The sequence below is a fragment of the Medicago truncatula genome, chromosome 4 (assembly GCF_003473485.1).
Source record: "Medicago truncatula cultivar Jemalong A17 chromosome 4, MtrunA17r5.0-ANR, whole genome shotgun sequence".
Classification (NCBI taxonomy): domain Eukaryota; kingdom Viridiplantae; phylum Streptophyta; class Magnoliopsida; order Fabales; family Fabaceae; genus Medicago; species Medicago truncatula.
The window spans coordinates 57,904,091-57,920,760 of record NC_053045.1 but is presented as its reverse complement, the minus strand read 5'-3'; the positions used below and the strand labels follow the sequence as shown (position 1 = coordinate 57,920,760).

The 16,670-nt window shown below is 33.5% G+C and overlaps 2 protein-coding genes across 3 annotated transcripts; one reads left to right on the top strand and one right to left on the bottom strand.

The window, feature by feature from the left end:
- Window positions 1–979: 979 nt before the first annotated feature.
- Window positions 980–5,389, bottom strand: LOC11411690 (ATP-dependent RNA helicase DEAH13). The gene is made up of 4 exons (XM_024781674.2): window positions 5,186–5,389; window positions 4,351–4,467; window positions 3,007–4,209; window positions 980–2,732 (listed from the first exon to the last, which is right to left on the bottom strand). The coding sequence occupies exons 2-4, from the start codon at window positions 4,381–4,383 to the stop codon at window positions 1,212–1,214; spliced, it is 2,757 nt and encodes a 918-aa protein (XP_024637442.1). The 5' UTR covers window positions 4,384–4,467; window positions 5,186–5,389; the 3' UTR covers window positions 980–1,211.
- A 7,176-nt stretch (window positions 5,390–12,565) lies between these two features.
- LOC11416199 (uncharacterized protein DDB_G0271670) lies at window positions 12,566–15,306 on the top strand. 2 transcript variants are annotated; one of them, XM_024782521.2, is made up of 2 exons: window positions 12,566–14,238; window positions 14,869–15,306. In XM_024782521.2, exon 1 carries the CDS (start codon window positions 12,867–12,869, stop codon window positions 14,220–14,222), a length of 1,356 nt encoding a protein of 451 aa, XP_024638289.1. In that variant the 5' UTR covers window positions 12,566–12,866; the 3' UTR covers window positions 14,223–14,238; window positions 14,869–15,306. The 2 variants fall into 2 exon arrangements, with proteins under 2 accessions (XP_024638289.1, XP_013458262.1); XM_013602808.3 differs by lacking the exon at window positions 14,869–15,306 and adding an exon at window positions 14,471–14,817.
- The last annotated feature ends 1,364 nt before the right edge of the window (window positions 15,307–16,670 follow it).

Below are 16,670 nucleotides of genomic sequence, written 5' to 3'. Positions count from 1 at the left end.
TGAGGATGATTGTGGTGAAAGTATTTTGTGAGGATCAATATGGTGAGAGCATTTGTAAAAAAGAAAGGGATATGTGGCAACACCAAAAACAATAGTAATTCATTTCCATAAAAGTCTATGAAATGGGTTCTAAATTTATATTATATAGATTTCAATTGCTCAAGATCAAATTTTAAATCCAAGAAATCAAATTTTAAATCTATACTTCGAGAATTGTCTCATCTTGATTGATGGAACGATCCAAATTACTTGACATAAAATTTTCAGACTGCATGAAATCGTAATCCCAAATTTTCATACAAATAAGCACTTATGGTATTGTAGCTTTAGGTCATATCAATGGTAAAACCTATGTTCTTAACTTTTAAGTAAACTTACAAAGCGATTTAATAACACCAAAAAAAAGTTCACTCCAATAGAAGAATTCTTATGAATTCAAGTTAAAATGGATGCCACGATTGAGCCTTTATCTTTAAAACCTCAAATGAAAAATTAATGTTATGAACTTGTTCTTATAGAAGGATTCTCTTAAATATTGAATAAATTAATAACAGATTCTTAAAATTAAGAACCACATTAGAGTTGCTTTCTTAGTTTTCTGATAATGAGTATTATTTCTGTATCTGATCCCCAAGAAAGTATAGAAAATTAGGATTGGATAAATGCCACTTGATGAGGACTAGACTCACTTCATGATCATGTTCTGTCTTAATCCTAAAATACAGTCAGATAATCATGCTGCCAAATTAAAGTTCCCTGCTTAAAGATCAAATAAAATTTATCTACAATTTAGATTATAAATCAAATTTATTGTAAATTTATCTGTAAAATGTTTTCTCTTCTAAACACTGCTTAACAAACAACAATTAGAAGGAAAAGATTTCACACAAAATTGCTTAATACTGGGTAATACATAACTTAGAGTCACTTCAGAGTCTAGATAAACTTGAAGCACTTAGAAAGACTAGAATGAAAAAGATTGCAATAAGTAAACAAAATTTAGACAATTCTAGTGTAAGTTAAAATAGCTTCTGTATCTCAGCTTTTTACAAGCTCTCTCATATAACTTCTAAAACTTTAAAAGGACTTTGAAGAAGCATAAAATTGTTCTGAATAATAAGCTCTCGAAACTAATCTAGGGATGGCCTTCAACTATGAAAACAGCTAAACGTAGGAGTTACACATGCAATTTTACCTTAACTGTCGAGCAATCATCGCCGCAATTTAGATTTTACTTTTGACTTTCTTTTTAAACTTTTATGCAGAGGTTGTTCTTGGGTCTCCTGTAGCACCTCGCCAAGCATTTGTAACCATAGCTCTTCAAAGTGCTTGCGAAAACCCTGTTGAAACCAATCCAAAATTTCTGAAAATAACTCTCTTGGATTCTGCTTCCACACTATTCTCAACATGGCAGAGCTATCAATCAACCTGCTATTTAACTTGCTTATAAGATTTCCTACCCTTTTTTGACCAAGAGCTTCTCTCCTCAAAATAGTTTCAGGAGGGGCTGACATGTATTTTCGAACTGATTTCAAACATGTACACACCTGACCTTCAAGTAAAGCATATGCAAACACCTGCACTCGATGCTCGACATTACTAATGGGTATTGAATGCTTAGGAAGCTCCCAACAGAAGCGCCCAAAAGTTGGGATGACCCAACATTTTACTTGGTCGGCCTGTGCATCATAAAATGGTCTGGGATCTGTCAGGGGCGGAGAGAAGATGCATGAAGACTTTGCATTCTCAACTAGCCATGTTGGGTCCACATTCGTTACTCCATGCATGTATGCTCTCTTTGCACTCGTCTCCCCTTCCTTGTTTGGTCTTTTTGTCTCTAATAGTTCATTGTAAACCAGAAACTCGGGGTGTACAGTAGAAACTGATGACCAACGATGAATGAAAATACTTTCATCAACCATGCATGACTGATACCTACCGGCACGGGAAATTGTCTCTCCATCAACGGCCTTAGAAATTGGAATACGTTTGGCCACCCTATCTGCCCAGCCAGCACATATTGCTCGACAAATGAGCCTTTCCTCAACCAGAGGGAGAGGATAGTGCGCAGAAGAAACTCGCCAAACATGTTCCACATCCTCTAGAGTTACATGAGTCCATGAGTACTCTTGTTCTAAACCACCTTTATCATTCTGAAAAAAGACCAGTCTTAGTAGTTGCTGTCTAAGTTTGGACATTTCATCCATGGTTTTGAAATGCAATGCATTGTCTTCACAAAATTGTACTGAATTCTGTGAATGTTCAAAACATTGCAAGGCATATGCTATGGCTAGCGCATCACTACTGACAATTCGAAACTTTTCACGAGCAACTTTAGAGGTCTGTTTTAGTTTCTTTCTCTTCGTCTTTTCTGTTTTATCAATATTGTTCTCATTGTCTCCCATTCTAGATTTCTCGGACGTTTCTGAATCTTTGTTGCTATCATTTCCTTCATATTGCATTACAAAAGGATTTGGCAAACTCAAAGCAGCAGCAGCTGCAACAGCATATGCCAAAAGCAGACTTGAGTTACGAATATGCTTGTACCTTGTATTTTTTATAACAGTAAGGATCATTCTAGAATGACGAGGACTCAAAGGATAAAGTGCCATGGCTTTTCCCAAAAGTGTGAGCTCATCCTTGCTATCAAGTGCTTCAAGAGCTCTCAAGCAATTCTCAGCTTCAAGCAGGGAAGCAGCCTTAAGAGAAGTAGGAAACGGGAAGTTTGCAACCTATATAAAAAAAAAAATCATTGATATAAAAATCCAGTTTGAGCAAGAATTGAGAAAATCAAATTATCAGACAAAGGCTTAATAAAATCATGTGTGGAACAAAGTTGACAGTTCACAAGCAAAACTAAGAATATAAGTAGTATATAACACCATAAACCAAATTGCTATTGATATATAGTGGAAAACCTACTTCCTTGCCTTATAGTTAATGATAACATCCAATATAAACAAGTAGATGGAAAGAAAACTCGTACAATCAAAATATCAAACTTACCTTCTTAATTTGCATGGATTTCAAGAGAAGGACAACACCATGAACAGGTACTTTTTCAACTTCAGCAGGAGAGAACTCAGGAAACTCATTACTAAAAGCTGCAGAAGAATAGAGACGATAACAGTGTCCCGCAGCAGTTCTTCCAGCTCTGCCTGCACGTTGAGCAGCAGATGCCTTACTTATCCATTTCACTTCATATGTCTCCATGCCATTAGAGGAATCATAATTCTTCACCTTTTCCCTTCCAGTATCAACCACATACTTAATCCCTGGAATTGTTAAAGATGTTTCTGCAACATTTGTAGCAACAACAACAAGTCTTTCTCCCTCCTTGACTCCATCAAATACACGAAGTTGAGCTGCAGCAGGCAGCATAGCATAAAGGGGTAGAACAAAGAGTGCACCTGGAGAGGAATCATGATTTTCTCTAGCTATTTTCTCCCTGCCAACTTTTGATTGGTCTAAACTGTCTTCTGTATTCACATTTGAGGAACTTAATGTTGCTTGCCCAGACAAGTTTTCAAAAGCAGCCTTCAATGAAGCAAGACTTCCTTCATTTCCTAATACATCCACAATATTGTTATTGTTTTTTGAACCTTCGTGATTATTTTTATCATCATCATTGAATTCCAATTCACTCTCTGTTTCTGAATCATAAGAATCAGATTCATTCTCATCAAAATTATTGTCATCTTCATCATAACCACTGAACCTATCAGTTTGTTGCATGGATGAACTTCCAGGCATCTCAAATGCTTCATTAATCTCATTAATATTTATTCCCTCAACAGAACTTGTTTCATTCACCACATTGCTATCATTTTCCACAGATCCTTTAACTTTTTTCATGATAAACTCCTTTGAAGCTTTGCGTAGCTTCCTGCACAAGTCCTCTACTTCCCTTTGTCCAGTGACAAAGACAAGTATGCCCCCAGATGGCAACTTCTTGTGAATTGCCAAGATCTTCTTATATGCAGCACCAACATAATCTGTTATCTCGGTTTTCTTTGCAAAATACACTGTAACTGGAAATTTCCTCGTTGGAACTTCTATCACAGGTGGAGGACTGTGGAATAACCTTCCAGATGTGAAGTCTTGCACTCGCAATGTGGCACTCATCAGCACAAGTTTTAATGGAAAAACCATTTTATCAAGACTTATACTTTCTCCTGAAAGGACCATCTTCTGTTGTTCATCATAAATCTATCATAATAGCAAGATAATGAGCATGCATATTAGAATGTAGGTGGCCATGAACATTAAATGAATGGAAATCATAAAATAAGATAGTACGAATTTAAACTTGATTAGAAAAAAATGGGTATAATGAACACTTTGATTTACCTTTTGGCGAGTTCTGATCACACGCGACAGCATCCCTATCAGAATGTCTGTGTTCAAGCTCCTTTCATGAGCCTCATCAAGAATTAGGACAGAATAACGCCTCAATAAAATATCATTCTGCATCCAGAGGTATTCAATTAAACAACAAAAGTACATATGATTCTGTTACTCATCTTGTTTAGTGTAACTAATATAAGTAAGAACAATTACATCAGAACAACATATCTGAGTATAGAGTGGAATAAACAATATCATCACAATGTAATAAACAGCAGCAACACTGCCACAGTAGTAATAGCAATGACACATAATCCTAAAATGAAAGAGGAAAATAGCCATGAAAGAGGAAAATAGCAACGACACAGCAACTACTATGGATAATAGCCATGAACAAATGAAAGAGGAAAATCATAATCAATCCATTGTCAGTTTCCAATCTAATGTGATAAAAAAAATAAACAGAATCCTAAAATGTACATACACATAAACAAATGAAAGAGGAAAGTCATAATCAATTCATTGTGAGTTTGCAATCTAATGTGATATGAAATATACAGAATCCTAAAATGCACATTCATTCACATACAAATGATAATGTTCTCAAGTATTATGCCGAAAAATACATGTTCTTAAAAGGAATGATAAATTCAAAGATTCTATCCTGTAATGACTTTATGCAACTTATAAGGATCCTAAATATGAACAAACGTTTCTATCTTCCCCACAAACTGAAGAAAGGTCTCTCCTTATTTATCATTTGTGATAAGGCTACAAACTCGTAAAAGAACCACCAAAAAGAACAAAAGGGAAACATAGCAAGGTAAAATATAACAACCTGAACTTATCGCAGCAAAATTCCATCAGTCATAAACTTGATAGAACAATTTTCTCCAATTTTCTTATCGTATCTAACTTGAAAGCCAACTTCCTTTCCTAGCCGAACACCAAGCTCATATGCCACACGCTTTGCTGTGGCAAGAACAGCCACTCGACGTGGTTGAGTGACACCAATAATACCACTGTGAGCATGGAACTTGCCTGAACCATAGCAAGAATATAAATCTGATCAGAATTTGAACATCTTTACTGATTTTTGAGTTAGGAAAAGCAAGAATATCAGACATATTTTCAAATCATAAACCTAATAAAGAAACATAACCAGTAGAATTTATAAAACGTTTAAGATTTATAGGAGTTGGTATCGACCTGCATTAGCTTTACACCTTTATCACCCTCAAACTTTTCAGGGTAGACAGTTGCATAGATCATCAACAACCGCAACTTATATTCCGGAGACATATTCTGCACATGGAAAAATATTTTATACGGAAATTGTACTTATTGTGTTGAGATGTATATTATATTGCCTAATCAGACATATGGATTCAGTACAAGACCTGCTTTGTTCTTCAAAAGTTAATAACGTCCTTGGCTGCAGCATCCCCAAAAACAAGATCTTGCTCCAACTGTCCAAGCTCTCGAAGGTCGTTTTCTCTGATAATTGTGTTGATTTTTACGGCTATCTGCTTTGAATTAATCATGCTGAGTGGTCAGAATAGACATATGTTTCATTTGTTTTGTTAGGACCCTTATCAGCTTACAAGAGTTGTATGTTACAGATGTTTGCGAGTCTTAGTGAGCAAGACTTATAAAAAATTATGCAATTTCTGTCCTCTTACATTCCGTTGTCATTATTCTTATTTCTTAAGCTGCAATCAAATACTCTTCCTCGATAACTATAAAGAAAAAAAATTAAAAGACAATAGAATCAAGATGGAAAAAACTCCAAATCCACTCTCTGAAACATTGACATTTTTGCAATTCGTGTAGATAATTCACTACCATCTCTGCAAAGTATAAAATTTATAGGACAAAAAAGTGTTTATCTCACTGTAAAGAAGTGCAATGATCACCATTTTTGTTTAGAAAAATCTCAACAAAACAGTAACCTGTGTGGGAAGGCTTGAGAGACTATAAATCTTTCCATTCGTATGTAATTAATCTTGGTTTAGTTTCCAATTTTCATTCTACGAGTTATTAGTTAGGTTCGGGTTCAATCTATTTACATTCGAACGTGAGTATTCTTGTTAGAAGAATATATTTTCTATCGTTTTTACTTGATGTATCTATATTTTGACCCAAAATCAACCAAGTAACAAGTTTGATATTCAGACTTAATATGAAATATTTTTGAACAAATAATAAAATGACAATATATACTTAATAACAAAATTATCTATAAAATGTTTTAATATTGTATGAGAAAAAAAAAACAAGTTAATTATTCTATACGAGATTAGGAATGAAAAAGTTGAGGTAACTCCAATTATAGAAAAAATAACGGTCTTAATTTAAGTTATTTTAAGACTTCCCCAAATGTGTTGTATCTAAAAGAAAAAATGACTATACAGTGAAAGATATAGGACCTTAAGTTAGACCGACATTTCACAAAACAGACACTAATTTTGTGTAAAGCTGAGCTAAGGGTGCGAGTGAGTACCTTCCGCTTTGATGGATTTGTGCTGCTTTGTTCTTTTGTACAAAGTTGGTAAACTTGTCGTGCAATCTTTCACTGGCCTGGAATTTAAGTTGGTAAAAGAGCATTGAGATTTGATTCGAGACAAATGAAATGTATGCAGATAAAGACTGAATAAGACGTACATCTGCTATATATGAATGGCGAAGCTCAAGCCAGACTGCATCATGTTCTTCTAGAAGGACCTCCTTTTTCTCAGGTGAACCCCCTGTTTTGCTGGCAACCTAAAGCGATTGCTAATTCAATCAAGAGTGGCAAAATGTGAAAAACTTGTCTACAAGATAAGTAGAGGAAAGAAGAGCCTCATACCTCATGTATATATTTGTTTCCATCCATATCCAACAAATCGTGGATCATAGCATCATAGGTCCATTCATGAATTACAGGAGCAACATGTAGTGCAGAATGATTCATCGGTTATCAAAAGCGAGATATAACATGAAAGATTCACAATGAAGAGAAATATTTTTAACGAGCAGGTCGCATGTTTCACTCTATGGAAAGTTGGGAATGGTAGATTTATATTTGGAAACCATTTCGTAAACCGCATCAGCAAGCTTGGTAGGAACTAGTTCACGACTTGCTGTTGGTTCCGACTCGTCGCTTTCCTTTGCCGAACGATACCACACATTCGGTAACTCCTAATGAGATAGAGATATTACGATAACATCTTTCCGAATATAGAACAAAGTATATCACAAAAAAATATGCAAAAGGAAAATTGGAGAAAAGGAATACATGACACAATGTAAACAATACTCCCTCCGGTTTCGAATATACGCAAAAAAAGTCAAACAAAATTGATATATCTAGTACAAAGCTTTGTTTGACTTTTTTTTGCTTATATTTGAGACTGGAGTAGTACGACTTTAACCATCTATTTGTCTCTTTAAATTGGGCAAGAAAAGCAGTCCATTAAAACCTTGATACGAGTTAAAATTACAAATATAAAACATGAGGTGAAGAAGTAGTAAAGTAATACCTTTAACGAAGCAAAAACTGTAGCCATTCGAATTGCCATATTATTCATGCAGTTATTGAATCTACGAATATTGTCAGTATTGCCGTAAAGTTCTTGCAGAGCTGTTTCTTGATCAGTGATAAACCCCTAGACAATATATATTTCAGAACACAAATCAATGTTTTTTCTCATTCAAACATTATGTAAAAAGGTCAAGGTGATTCTTTGCTTAAAAATTAGTACAAAAATAAGTGTAACCATACTTGAAGCAGAGTAGCTTCTTAATACAATGGCATTCACAAAAGATGGATAGTTAATTTTGGATATCACTTTGCATGATATCCAAGGGTTTTAGGAGAAACATGTGCTAAGAGCCATGAGGATTTCATGCTGTAATAAAAATGCATGCATATAAGTATACTCCGGTGAATTTCACTCTGACTATAGAAAAAACAATGTCAAACATTTTGCATTGACTGCATGCATATAGTCTCTGACCCCACTTTACTGATGATTTGGTGCATTTTTGCATACATGGCATTAGCTAACTGTGCTACTTTGTCCACTTGGCATCCATGTGGCATTTATTTCAATTAACTAATTTAATAAACATTTTTTAAAAAATAGAAAAAATATTTTCGATTTTAAAATAAAACAATTATATTTTATTTAATTAAAAAAACAATAAAACTGAAGAAATGGGGAAAATCTTTCGGTTCCCCCATTTTCCCCTTTCCTTCTCTGCTTCTTCTTCAAAGGAACTCATTCACCCTCTGCTTCCTCCATCACCATTCTTCTTCCATACCTTTCTAATCTCATTTGAAAGTCTTATCCAAATCACGAATGGTATTCAAAGCATGTAAAATTGCATGAATGTGAACGTGTCCACTGTAACTAACCCATTTTGTTAAACAATTGGTGTGCTTCTTGTTCTGCTTCAAAACAAATCCACTACTGTTGTTACTCCTTTTCTTATGAAGCATAGAATCATCATTTTTCTACAAATTGAATTTTTTGAATCGAGATATTGGGTGTGTGACATATAGTAGCAAACAATCATTCTCTTTAGGGTTTAGATCAATTTCGGAGTTATGGGTCCAATCAATTTTAGGGTTTCAATCGATTTTTTAGAGTTCTAAATAATGGGTTTAATCAATTTCTTTTAGGGTTCAATGAAGGGAACACATGATGGTAAGTTTTTGAAGGAGGGTGAGTTCGATAGAGGAAAAATGAGGTTCGATGGAGAAAGGAACGATTGTGAGTTGAGGGAGAAGAAGAATGAGTACAATAGAGAAGAATGGAGTAGGAAATCAGCATTAAGTAACTGATGAATTTCTAGGCAACATATTCTTCAATTGTATTGTTAAAATAATTGTTTTATTTTAAATACAGAAATATAATTTTAGTTTTTAAAAATATTTAAGTTAATTGAAAATATCAAGTGGTGAGAGTGAGACACTCAGCTAATGCCATGCATGCAAAAAAGCGTCAAATCACCGGTAAAGTAGGATCAAAGACTATTTTAAAAAATAAAAAATTTTGCAAAGATGGATTTCAATTTTTTTTGACCAGAAACTAAAACTCAAACTTGTTATATTTGTAAGGACCAAAAAACATATTTTAGCCTTATTTTTTCTTTTCTCATAGAAATGTGAGATGCACGTCAATTTTAACATATTATATGTGTGAATTCCATTCAAAAAGCTAGAAATGTGAAGATGACACTCCAACTAATTACTACTTGCAATGGAATGCACACACACTCCAACATGAGCTTATAGTTCATTTTTACTAGCTTATAATGTATTTATTTTCTACTTGCTATATCATTTTCAATTTGACAGTAGTTTTCTACAACATTAACTATAATAAAAAAATTAATTGTAATTTATAAAAGAAATGAATAGATACAAAGGTAAATACTTTATACTTGTTAATTTATTCAAAATTCTGTATTTTGATTATTGAATTATTTGTCTAAATAAACTATATAACTATCAAATAGTGAAAAATAAAAAATTGAGTTTAACACCAACCTAACCTAATATCAGTTAATTATTTTTAATTTGAATTTTTTATTTATAGGAAAATATGTAAATGTAATTTTCATTTTCTAAGAAATTCACCAGTAGGCTGTTCTTCACAAATCTAGCTAATCATTGAATTTCAATGGTAAAAAGAAGCATGAGGAATGCTAGCAACAGTTACTTTTGAACATTCTTTTTAACACATACTCTTTTATTGGATGAAATCAAAATATATCCCACTATTTTATGTGAGTTTTATTTTCAAAGTATAAACCTACAATGATTTAAACTAATAAATTTTAGAATTAAATAAACGAAGAATAAGAATACTAAATTAAATTTTCATTGGAGGCATGAATAGTGGTGGTGATAGTAGAAAACCACATGAAGCAAGTTAGCAGTAAAAATTAAAAAATACTCCTCTGAGAAAAAAGGTTTTGGAATTGCAAAATGGAAATGAAGCAGGTCTTCTACTCTCTCCTCTGAGAAGGAATCTGGGCAGAGAGAAGGTTTTGTTCTTTGAATTAGTTAGGACAAAGGGTAGGGAAACTAAAGAAAATAGGTCTGCAAATTCTGGAGAAAGGACTCAGAGCCTTTGATAGATTAGATTCTCGTGTTAGTAGCACACACCCTCGCTTGCTTGCACCACTCAGTCACTGCTTGCTTCGAGTTTCAAGTAAATTAAAAAAATCATGAGGGTGTTTTTTAGGGGAAAAAATTCATAAGGGTTTTGCTTTTGCTAAGCTTGTCTCTTTCTCTGTTTTTTAATACACTACTAACAAGTCAGGCTTCCACGTGCTCCTGGAAAGTCTCCCACACCCACTTCCCTATTCCACTACCCTACACATTTTCCACTTTATTTTTAATGCTATTTGTACTACTTACTTGTTACAAGTAAAAGGGTATTTTTAACGCATGAAATTCTTTAAGATTTTAAAAGAAGAAATAATTTTATAAAAAAGTTGAAAATTTTAATTTATGACGAATTGATTACACATATTTTTATGATAAGTTACCATTTAAAGGTCTTAAGTAGTACCTGAGGTGGTTAACATTTCCCTAAATATATCTTAAGAATTCTAGTTAAATAATTCATTTTTAAAGTATTTTAAAAAAGTACATTTATTTTGTAAAAAAAAAGTAGCTTATATCAAAATAATTACAAGTTCCTCTCAAAAAAATTTTACAAGCTGCTTATTTTTAAAAGAGAAATGATATTTGTACATCCATTTTGCAACAATTTTTTGACAACTTTCTCTCTCATACTCACATTATGTTTTTATTCTTTCTCTTCCTTTTTCTCTCTCTATTATTTTTTACCAATAGAAATATAGAAAATTGAAGTTTTCATGAAAATTGTCACTAATGGTTATTCATATATCATTGCTCTTTTTAAAACCATCAAATAGAAATTTAGCGTTGCTTTTGATAAAAAAATAATACTTCATCCGTCCCTTAATAAATGACCTAGTTGACAATATGCATTATTGACTTGATATACTTTGACCATACTTTTTTACTAATTCACAAAGATAAATAATATCATGTAAGATGTTGTTGGATTCGTCTCGATGAGTATTTTTAAAATATTAAATTTTTATAATTTTTTTTAGTAGAGAATTGAAGATATCAAAGATAAAACATATGCATTGATATGTATGTCATAGTCAACTAAGTCATTTATTTAGGGACGGAGGGAGATTAGTCACACACTCACACCCAACACCATTGTCATACTACCAAACTAAAAACATTAAGGAGAAATATATTTGAACATCTATTTTGTGATAATTTTTGCTACAACTTTCTCTCTAATACTCATATTATTTTTTACTTTATCTCTCTATTGCTTTGATTTTCGTGCAAATACCTATTATTTCTTTACAAATTATGGTTGTCCTCATAAGTTGTTACTTAAAGAATGTTCAAATAACACTCCTCAAACATAAGTGAGTGTAAAATTAATAAATCTCATTAAAATTATAAAAAATGCTAACATATGCGCTAAGGAAATATGAGTTAAGAAACTTCTTAGAAAAATATGCATTAAGGAAATATGTTAAAGATGTTTGAAAAATTGTGTATGTAAATTCTTCAAAGTAGAAAAGTTCTCTTTTCAAAGTAAATTTTTTATTATGAGTCAAGGAACTTTTTTTAAAAAACATTTGTATTTAGGATACAAGTCAACAATACCTAAAAAGCATATAATATTAACAATAATGAATTTAACCGAGTGATAAAATATCATGACCTCTTGAACAAGTGATCAAAAGTTCGATCCATAAATTATGAGAATGAAATAAATTTGACTCATTTTATAAAAGATATAATCTATAATATATATTTTTTAAATAAGATTTTATGTTAAGATGTAATGTCTCATTTATTTATGGAAAATAATTGAGACAAGATTAACATTAACATTATGGATAAGATATTCAATTAGTATTACTATTCGGGTTTTGCTTAGGTATTTTAAAAATAGAAAATTTTCATTAAAAATAATAATTTTTAAACTTTTATAAAGTTAAACATTTCACTTTTCATCAATTTTCAATGCTGAATTTTTATATTTATCTTTTTAACCATTACCTTTAGAGCACTAGTTAACATTTCCCTTCCTATTAACAATTTTCTTATTTATTATTTTTTTCTTTTCATTTTCTTATCTTTCCATCTTTCCTCAATTACACCCTCTGACCATATGTTCCCTCCCTAAGTTGTTTGCTTCTTTATCAAATCTAATCTGCGTCTCTTTGTCTCTCTCACTTCCTTTTGAGTTTGTGGGTGGGTGTTGTGTAAAAAGCAAATCAAATTACACAAAGATAGATACAGAGCTAAACTAGCTAAAAGGCATTCAAGACAGTCCCTAACACAAAGTACAACACAATCTATTACATAAAGCAAAATCTACCTATCTACTACTTTCTCATCAACCAAACCAAACCAAACATACATACATACATACAAGATACTATTATTTTAGATTTGGATGATTCACATCCTCCACATGGAACCTATGAAAGGAGGAGGTGGTGGTGGTGGAAGAGTTAACATTGGTGTTGAAGATGATTCCATTGATGGCATGCAATGCATTGATCATCCATATAGAAACAACCCTGGTGGGATCTGTGCTTTTTGTCTTCAAGAAAAACTTGGTAAACTCGTTTCTTCTTCTTTCCCTCTTCCTATTCATGCTGTTTCATCTTCTTCTTCTTCACCTTCTTTCAGATCCGATATTGCTCCTTCTTCATCTTCCACTTCCACTACTCGTCATTGTCCTTCTTCTTCTTCTTCCATCAACACTGTATCAGCAACAACTGCTGTAACTTCATCTTCTTCTCTCTCACTCTCTGTTTGTCCTACTAAAAATGAAAATCATGGTAAACATTACCACCATGAATACTATTCTAGAAAAACTCGTATTCCTTTTCTCTTAGCTAAGAAAAAGAAGAAGAAAACCTCTGTTTCTGCATCTGCTACGTCGTCTAATATCATTTTGAAACGTAGCAAATCAACTGCAACACCAAGAAGAGGTAGTAACTCTATGGTTGATGCAGATGATGAATATTTTAGTCCAAGAAAAAGAAATGGGTTTTGGTCTTTTCTCTATCATTCTTCAAAATCTTCAACTTCTTCCAAGAGCTTTAGTAATACTACTGCTTCAGCTAAGCTTAAGGAAAAGTGTTGTTCAGGTTCTTCTTTAGGAAGAAAGAACGACATTGTTATTGTTGAAGAAGAAGAAGAAGATAACAGTCCTAATAGCAACAACACAGGTTCTTTTGAACGTAAAGTTTCAAGATCTAGATCTGTTGGATGTGGTAGCAGAAGCTTCTCTGGTGATTTCTTTGAAAGAATTTCAACTGGGTTTGGAGATTGTACTCTCAGAAGAGTTGAATCTCAACGTGAAGGTAAATCAAAGGGAGTAGTTGCTAGTTCTAATGGTATTGCTTCTGTGAACCGTGCTCAAGACCACCACCACCATCACCATCATTGCATGAAAGAGAGAGTACTTAGAAGGTGTGGAGGAATATTCAGTGGTTTCATGATGACATCATCTTCATCTTCAAATTCATCTACTTCATCTTATTGGGTTTCTTCTAATTCTGCTGATGATGCTGTAAATGGAGGAGGAAAACAAGGTTCTGTTACAGTTTCTCAAAACCGTGGTGGAAAGAGTTGGGGTTGGGCTTTCGCTAGTCCTATGAGAGCTTTTAGTAGCAAAGGATCTTCTAAAGAGAATCATCAGAATAATAGAAGAGATATTATTAGAGATGCTAATGATAATAATAAGAATGCTACACCAAATTTATCTGCTATGCCATCTTTGCTTTCTGCTAGAGGATGATTGATTACAGAACAAGGTTGGTAAAGAATAAAGGAGATTTAACATTTGGTTTATTATACACATTAATTAGTGTCAAGTTAATTAATTACTACTGGTCTCTACTACTTTGTTTATCTTATGGGTTTGTCTTAATTAAATCATAACTTTCTAGTAACTCTTCAAAGTTCTAGCTAGCTAGCTCTATCTTTCAGTTTTGTGGATACTTGCTTCTTGTTAATATTCAGGTTTTTTGTGTTATGATTGTGAAGTTCTGAGTATGAGCTAGAGACTAGAGAGTAGAGTCTTCAGTGTTCAGAACTAAGAAGTCCTCTATGGCATAATGGTACTTTTTTTGAGATGGGGGGAGTGGAGAAGAAGAAAATCTCGACGCATTCTCTGTCATCACGTGGCTTGTCTTAATTACTACTATGACATTGGTTGTAGTATTTTTTTGTAGCTACCTTATTGTAATGCACACTATGGTCATGGTGGTGTTCACATGCATACACATGTTTGGGTAGTGTAGAGACAATACGGAGTACCTACATAGAATCACTTTTGGCTTGTATCATTGAGTTTATATGCAATTTAATAAGTTGTTGATGATATTATTTTTTTCTTTTCTTATTAAATAACTTATGATTATTTATGTTTTGTTGTTGGTTAGTTTTGGAACTATATATCCAAACTGGTAAAGTTTGCAATGAGTTGTTTAACTAGTCAAATTTAGCAACATGGTGGTAGTGGTCCCCTCGATTGGCATTCAATGAGTAGATCATGTACTAGCAGCAATATAGAGTGTGGCATTTATTCAATGGCTCTCGTTTGCACCTAATCAGCAGTACTTGCAATTGTTACCGGAATCTCTCTAGTCTCCTCCGTTCCATGTGCATAGCTGGAGAGAGAAGGGTCCTGGGATATCATCATCAGCCTAAGAAAATTCATCAAAATAAAAGTGTTTGGATCCCTTATTGTTGGTGTATGCATCAGCTCTGAGGGATATCTAAATAGAGAAAATTGTCACTATTCAATGTAGGAATTGGGTTATCAATTTGTAAAATAAAGGGTTTCCCTCTTTATAAACTTACTATCACTATTCAATGTAGTAGGAGTTGGGTTATCAATACTTAATTTTTGACCAAATAAAATCATAACACTCAATAAATTCGGCAATACAAGGAGGAATAAAAACAATGTAGAGAGTAGAGACCAATTCAGGAAATAACCACTCTAGTGTATGAGTAATTGGGAGAAAATCCTCCATGCTCCTCCCAACTTCTTGTACTTGAACCGAGTACAATAGCTCTAACCCTAGTAGCAGTGTGCTTTTCGAGAGTCAGAGTAGTAGGTAGTGAATATAGGTCATCTCCTCTTTGGGAGCGTAGGTTTGGTATTTATGGGGGGGTTACCCTAGAGGAAAGCGGAACTACTCCAATTCACGTCTTCCCACGACGACCCTTTCTTCTCGCCCTCTCCCCCTGACTATAGGCACATTGTGCATAGGTGGGGAAGACTGAGTCAGGGCTGACTTGGATCCCTTAGACCTTGGATTCACACGTGAGCAGACCGTCTGGCATGCCCTCGTATGATACCTCAAGCCACCATGGACCTTAAAGATTCTTGGGGATCTCGCCACGTGGTGAACACGTGGGCGACTCCTATAGGAGGAGTCAGGTTGGGACTAGCTTTGATTTCATAATGATACACAGCCTCCCAAATATGAGTCTTTGAAGAGGGCGAAGTGTGTGAGTTAAGGTGAGGTTTCCTGCGGTGGTACACTTCCAAAAGAAAGAGCGTGAGGTGAAGATGCAAAGTAGAGAGTTTGGTGGAGGCAGCGAGAACGAAGGGGGGAAGTGAGAGACAAAACTTCTTTGTAGTTGCAATTGTTTTTGATTGTTCCTTTTTATTGATAAAGATTATTCCTTTTTAATGACATTTACTTAATTTTTAACTGATGATTTAAATAAATATGATAGAAATCGTCGTGAGTTTAGCTCAAGGGATATTGCATATTATATGCAGGGGTCGGAGTTCAAACTTCGGACACCATACTTTTCTACATTTAAAATTAAAATGTGTGAGCTCTAGCCACTAAACTAAATAAAAATAAAGATGATAAAATAGTTTAAATAAAAAGATAAAACTGAAAAAGAAAAGTTAACATATATTGGTATAGATTATGCATTTTATTACCAAGTTAACATTGTAAAATACTAATAGAAGCTAACAGGAAATTAAAAAGAGAATAACAATTTGTAATGATAATAATAATAATAAGTGAGGGAGATAAGGTAAGATTAGAGAGAATCATGATGATGACCCAACCCCTTGTTAAGGAAATGTGCAGAAATGCAATGAAGTGAGATAGATCAAAGCTGCTGAAGGTACAAAGTTGATATCACTTGGTGGATGCGCATAATTAAGATGTACTGGACCACACTTCTTTGTACTCTATCTTAACCCACAGCC

What these genes read in the sequence shown, in the direction of transcription:
- LOC11411690 (XM_024781674.2), bottom strand. Translation starts at nt 4,383, where the DNA reads ATGCTGTCGCGTGTGATCAGAACTCGCCAAAAG. An exon ending in TGATCAGAACTCGCCAAAAG is followed by an intron (nt 4,210 to 4,350) that starts GTAAATCAAAGT and finishes CTATTATGATAG; the next exon opens with ATTTATGATGAACAACAGAA. An exon ending in AATCCATGCAAATTAAGAAG is followed by an intron (nt 2,733 to 3,006) that starts GTAAGTTTGATA and finishes TTTTTTATATAG; the next exon opens with GTTGCAAACTTCCCGTTTCC.
- LOC11416199 (XM_024782521.2), top strand. Translation starts at nt 12,867, where the DNA reads ATGATTCACATCCTCCACATGGAACCTATGAAAGGAGGAGGTGGTGGT.